General features: G+C 39.7%; 1 protein-coding gene across 2 annotated transcripts; it reads right to left on the reverse strand.

Moving 5' to 3' along the window:
- Nucleotides 1-882: 882 nt before the first annotated feature.
- On the reverse strand, nt 883-5,228 carry LOC149153555 (Leucine-rich repeat protein kinase family protein). 2 transcript variants are annotated; one of them, XM_089439554.1, is made up of 3 exons: nt 4,212-5,228; nt 2,465-4,074; nt 883-1,955 (listed from the first exon to the last, which is right to left on the reverse strand). In XM_089439554.1, the coding sequence occupies exons 2-3, from the start codon at nt 3,969-3,971 to the stop codon at nt 1,237-1,239; spliced, it is 2,226 nt and encodes a 741-aa protein (XP_089295680.1). In that variant the 5' UTR covers nt 3,972-4,074; nt 4,212-5,228; the 3' UTR covers nt 883-1,236. The 2 variants fall into 2 exon arrangements, with proteins under 2 accessions (XP_089295680.1, XP_089295681.1); XM_089439555.1 differs by having other exon boundaries at nt 2,465-4,113.
- Nucleotides 5,229-6,000: the final 772 nt, after the last annotated feature.

Consider the following 6,000-nt stretch of genomic DNA (forward strand, 5'->3'; position numbering starts at 1 on the left):
CAAATTTTACTCACCTGTATGATTGACATCTTTCAGTATTTAGTAGTCTTAAACACCCTTCCAAATTTCCTCTTCAAGTATTTTCATCAACTCTTCATTTATGATCTCTTACATATATTAGTTATAAGTCTCAGTGAGTACAAAGTACTGTAAGTTGGTTAATATTTACAGAGTACTGAAAAGGCACAGAAAGCAGACTGCAAACAGTTAAGGTGTCTGTAAGCAGTTGCTATGATTAAAGTTTTCATAATATCAAGTTGATCAATCATCCAACTAACTGCTAGGAAGTACAATGATTCAGATACAAGATCTGGCACTCTTTTATTATCAGGAGGTTGCATTCAAAATGAGCACTGGTAACATCTATAAATTGAGTTTAAAACATCTCCAAAAAAATGAGTGAATAATAGTGAAGGCCAGTTTGTGTACAAGCTATGCATCTCTGAATTGAGTTTAAAACATCTCCAACAAAATGAGTGAATAATAGTGAAGGCCAGTTTGTGTACAAGCTATGCAATGCAGAGATGCAGGAGAGTATTAGTGTTGAACAAAATCCCATCACCAATATAATGAGATAATGTCATTATAGGGAGATACTTTGCAATTTCTGAAAGAAAAAAAATGCCAATACAGAAGCATAAAGTTGTTATTATTCCTTTAAGGAGAAAAATACACGATTGAGAATATCTGCCTGTTTGCCTCGGTATTCCTTCCACCACAGTACAAAATCCAAAAACTTACAAATTTCCAATCGTTGAAAATTAGTGTCGTTTGAGTACAGGAAAGAAATCCCAAGTTTCTGATACAAAGTAGATCTAGGATCCGTAGTGCCATCAGGTTAGTTATAGTAAGAAAAATATGTATTCTAATTTTAATACAAAATGAAATGAAATTATGAAACATATGCATTAAAGTGAAAATTTGGGCATTGCTGCTCTACAATAGTTGAAAATTGCATTATAAATAAATAAATGCTAGCAGAAGGCTACTTTAATCAAAATGGGGACTAAACTGCACCCTCAATTTAACATTGAATGGTCTTGAATGGTCTCGACAGGAAACAGAAGATTGCTTCCTATAGATACAGGAATAAAGCAGATGGAGAGAATGTGTAGCATGTCATGGATTCTGCACTTGGATATGACTCTCAGCAGAATACCGAGTCAAAAGTTGGGAAAAATAGCTCCCATAAAACAGAGTAAACAGATGACCAAGTTGCATAGCTTGGTAGCCTTTTCAATTTTGTGATGTAGCTCCAATTGCGTCAAGAGAATCAGATATATTCTTCATCCTGGGTCGCAAATCAGGATCTGCTTCTACACATGCAAGAGCAATATGGAATACAACAAGTACTTCTTTCTTGGCATATACTTCTTGCAGGAGTGATGGATCCACAATTTCTGATAGTGGGTGTTCCTCTTTGAATGCTTTTCTAACCCAAGTGACCAAGTCCATGTCAAAGGATGCAAGTTGGAATGTTGGAGATCGACCTGTAAGCATTTCCAAAAGGACAACTCCAAATGAATAAACATCCCATTTCTGTGTTGATTTATGGCCAGCAACAGAGGCTTCTGGAGCCTGGTAATTACTCACAAATGAATGTGAACTTCCACCATTAGTTGGCCATTCTACAGCCGATCTTATAACTCCTCCTGGAAATGTGCTTCCACGAGCAGCAACTGAGGTTTTTCCTGATGGAAGGGCTCCACCAAGGAGTCCTCCACCTTGTTGAGGTGCAACTCCACTGCCTGCAATACTAATGAGACGACCCAAGCCAAAATCTGAGATATATGGCTGCATATTGTTATCCAACAGAATATTTGTGGGCTTAATGTCTCCATGTACATATTTACGAGGACTGCACTCATGCAGATAGGCCAGACCGCGTGCGGTTCCTTTGGCAATTTTTATCCTAGACGCCCATGGCAGAGGTGTAGCTGGATGGCCTGATCTACCTGCAGGAATTGGTAGGAATTGTCAGGCTTGTTGTCAACCAATAAATGCAATTTAGAATTCTTCTACAACATATAAGAAAGATGATATCTTTGAATAAAGAGTTAGCTTCAAAGCTGAAATCGGTACTACTTTTAAACAAATAAAAAAATCATGCATTTGATATAAGTCGTCATGAATTAATCGATTGAAGTGGTCTGAGCAACTTTGCAATAACAACTGTTTTTTTTAACCTGGAAGTAAGCCTTCCTACCTCAGAACTACGAACAAAGTAGGCCAGAAAACATTTTTCAAGCAACACTCTATGATTGATAGAAAACAATGAATCAAATAGATCCAATAAGCAATGCTGAAAACCATTTTTTGATTTGTCTTCTCATTAAAATCCTCAACCTTAAAACTATCAATATTATACCCTGCAAATATTGTATTTTGAGCAACCAAGGTGAAGAGAAAAAATCCACCATAAAATCAAAGAAACTTAAAACTGAATCTATAAAAGAAAATTTACCATGCAATGCAACTGCCAAGCTTCCATTTGGAATGAAGTCAGATATCAACAATTTCTCATCAGCTGCCCAATAATATGCTCGAAGTTTCACTATGTTGGGATGTCGAATTCGTCCAATGGCTTGAACTTCAGCCTCAAATTCCTTAAATCTCTGAGCACCTCCCTCCCCCAACCTCCTCACTGCCACTGGAATCCCATTGCCAAGTACCACTTTGTACACAATTCCCAATCCACTCTTCCCCAAGACATAAGCAGAAGCTCTGAGCAATTCATCTAAGTCAAAGCTGAAACCTTTGTCAATGGGAATGAGATCTCCCTGGTCTCCCTTCTCTGAGGTTGTTTCAGAAGTCTCCGTGTTGTTACATAAACATTGAGGAATCCCTCCTCCTGCCAACTTCTCTTTTCCTCCACATCTGCACCATTTGGCTTGGCAGATCCTAGTTTTCCAATACAAATAGACAAAGAGTAGGCCAATTATGGCAATGCCCACAACATTTCCCAGCGATATTGCAACAATTACACCAGTTTTAAGACCTTTTCTTACTGTAGGGGTCGCCCCTTGATTAGTAGGGCTCCCTGAGGAAGGGCCTTGTAAAGGAAAATTGAGATTAGGAGGTGTTGATGCAGACTTTTTGCAAGAATTTTTTAAGGGGAATCCACAAAGCCCTGAATTGTTCACAAAGGCCGTGGGTCCTTGATTTGCAAGAGATCCATCTTGTGGAATCGGTCCACTGAGATTATTGTTCTGTAAATCTAAACTAACAGTCAGAGGCAACTTACCAAGAGTTCGAGGAATTGGGCCCGAAAGCCTGTTATAGGAAAGATTGAGAGTGCCCGACAATGAAGAAAGGTTACCGAGATCCCCATGGATTGAGCCATTCAGAAGATTATAAGAAAGATCTAACTGCACTAGATTATTAAGGTTTGATCCAAGCCCAACTGGAATCGGCCCTGTGAAGAAATTGTTCTGTAATAGCAACCTCTGCAACAGTTTACACGTCGTCAACTCTTGAGGAATAGACCCACTGAGGAAATTGTTCGAGAGATCCAGGTTCTGAAGTCTGGGCAATCTAGTAACCTCGACAGGAATAGATCCCGTGAGATTGTTTTCGTAAAGAAATACACTATGAAGCGCAGAAGCGTTGAATAACTGGGTGGGTATTGCGCCATTCAGATTATTGCTGTGAAGGTTCAACCTACGGAGAAAAACCAGAGCTCCTAACTCAGAAGGGATATACCCTTCCAGAGATTTTCCTGTTACAGTGAGGCCCACAACTCTAGGGTCCGAGATCCCCGCCAGCGTCATGCAAGAGACTCCTGTCCACCTGCAGGGCGTTGTATCATTCTCATTCCAGTCCAGGAGTGCATGCATTGGATCTGAAGTCATTGCAGCTTTGAATGCCAAAAGAGAAAGCCCATCTGAATTCAAGGATACAACACTAGTAGCACCCAAAGCCCATAAGCTCCATATTTGCAGAGCAATCCATGCCACCCACACCCTCATCATATTCAACAGATACGACCTCTCAAGGCTCAACCTCTGCAATGGAGGACGACTTCCTGTCCACTTACAACTCAAAAGCTTGCATCTTCAGGGGCACGGTCATGTCCTGAACGAATATGAAAAGTCTTCTAAAACTTCAATTTTACTGAAATGCCAAAAAACCCTATCTCTCTCAAACATTTATCAGGAATTCAAGTTTCTTAAAGGAAAAAACTTGGAACCAAAAGCATTCACTCAACAAACCTGATAAATACAGCAGGCGGTGTAAAGCAGAGTAGTTGCTACTGGCATTGATGTATTTGGATGCAGATGCACAATACTCCTAATGATGAAAAGGGTTTCTCAACGCTTTTAGCCCTGTGCATACTTTGCTTTCTTTCCACTCTCCACTGATCTCAAACATTTTTGCTTCCTCTCCACTCTCCACTGATCTCAAATATGCTTGCTTGCCAAGCAAAACCTAATTGCAAACCCACTCATAAGAAGCTCCGTCCCCACAGCCATGGAGGAGCTTCTTGCATTCCAAGCAAAAACCAGAATGCTTCGTTGGAAGCACTACAACACACCCAGGCAGTTATTATCCTTCCCCATTGTTGTGTAGGGGGTTTAAGGGTCCCAGGGTCCCAGAGAGCACTTGGGAAGAATCTTGTATCATTGCATTCTACATAAAAACAGATGACTAATCTGGTCAGTAGGTACCCTTTTACATCCTATTATTCCTTTGCTAATCATTTTCATGAGCCTGGTCTGTTCATGGCAATCCTCTTCTTCCACTACTCAAATAAGTCATTGAAAACATCTCTATGGATTGATTCACCATTAACATCTTTGCCACAGACTCCTCCATCACCCATCGTTATCATCATCATAACAGGTCACTCAGATCTATGGCGCCTCGCATTTTGAGGGTACCCACTGTCATAAAGAAGCAATAAAAATCTCTGGCATTTAGCACTGTTTAACACTTACCAGACTGTTTTCTTCCGTCCCAACTGTCCATCGCAGCAAAATATGTGGCCTTATGGGTTGCTTCAAGAATTTGGGCTGGTGGGTGATTTGCATTTAATTAATTTGACATTCATATAAAGGGAAGGCCTACCCAAACAAGGCGTTGAACACTGGCCATCCCATGTGGAGACTGCAACAAGTTTGCATGCATACATAAATATATATGTGGGGTCAAACGCTGATTGCCCCTGTCCGTATCAAGGTTCAAAATTTGTCTTCACAGAACATAAACCAATAATGCCCGCCCATATTACAAAACAAAAAATTACAATATCTCATCTTTCCTGGAGCCAAGCTTCTAGATTTAGCACTGTGCTACATATAGAGATTTGCAGCAGGAAAATCTCACCGATCAGAGATTGTCTGAATATATTTTTTTATTATTTTGAATATCCATGAAATTTTCATATGGGGAAGATTTTTTAAGGCAATTTTGTATGAATGAATATTGAGAATCGTGCCCTATTGATGTGCAGACTGCATGCGCACTTGTAAGGTACGGCTCTCAGAACTGCCCCACAACTTGGACGTCCTGTGTTCAGTTTCGGGGGGCAATACAATTCATTTGGGAGGGGACTGGACTGGACACAATTTCGGGGGCCAATACAATTCATTTGCGAGGGAACTGGACTGGACGTAATATCATTTCCAATACCACTGTTTCTTAATAGACGAAATGGTTTTTTTCCCAAAATTTCATAGAAATTTCTGGGAAGGATTTGTTTAGGCAGGATATAACTGGAGAGCAATTTTCTCATCAGAATCTCGTTATATTTTGTTCAAAAAATTTAAAATTGGGAGTGTTTGGTTTTTTTCCCAAAATTTCATAGAAATTTCTGAGAAGGATTTGTTTAGGCAGGATATAACTGGAGAGCAATTTTCTCATCAGAATCTCGTCAAAAAAATATAAAATTGGGAGTGTTTGGATTATTTTTCAAAGGGTGGAAATGGATTCACAACTCTTAACAATCCCGAAGTATTTTCAAAATTGGGAGTGTTTGGATTATTTTTCAAATGGTGGAAA

Source organism: Pinus tabuliformis, chromosome 9, assembly GCF_031772625.1.
Source record: "Pinus tabuliformis cultivar Carrire ecotype Pingquan chromosome 9, CPIR1, whole genome shotgun sequence".
In the NCBI taxonomy this organism is placed as follows: Eukaryota; Viridiplantae; Streptophyta; class Pinopsida; order Pinales; family Pinaceae; genus Pinus; species Pinus tabuliformis.

Coding starts and splice junctions, on each gene's coding strand:
- LOC149153555 (XM_089439554.1), bottom strand. CDS start 3,971: ATGATGAGGGTGTGGGTGGCATGGATTGCTCTGCAAATATGGAGCTTA. Junction 1,956..2,464: donor CTTGGCAGTTGCATTGCATG/GTAAATTTTCTT, acceptor CAATTCCTGCAG/GTAGATCAGGCCATCCAGCT.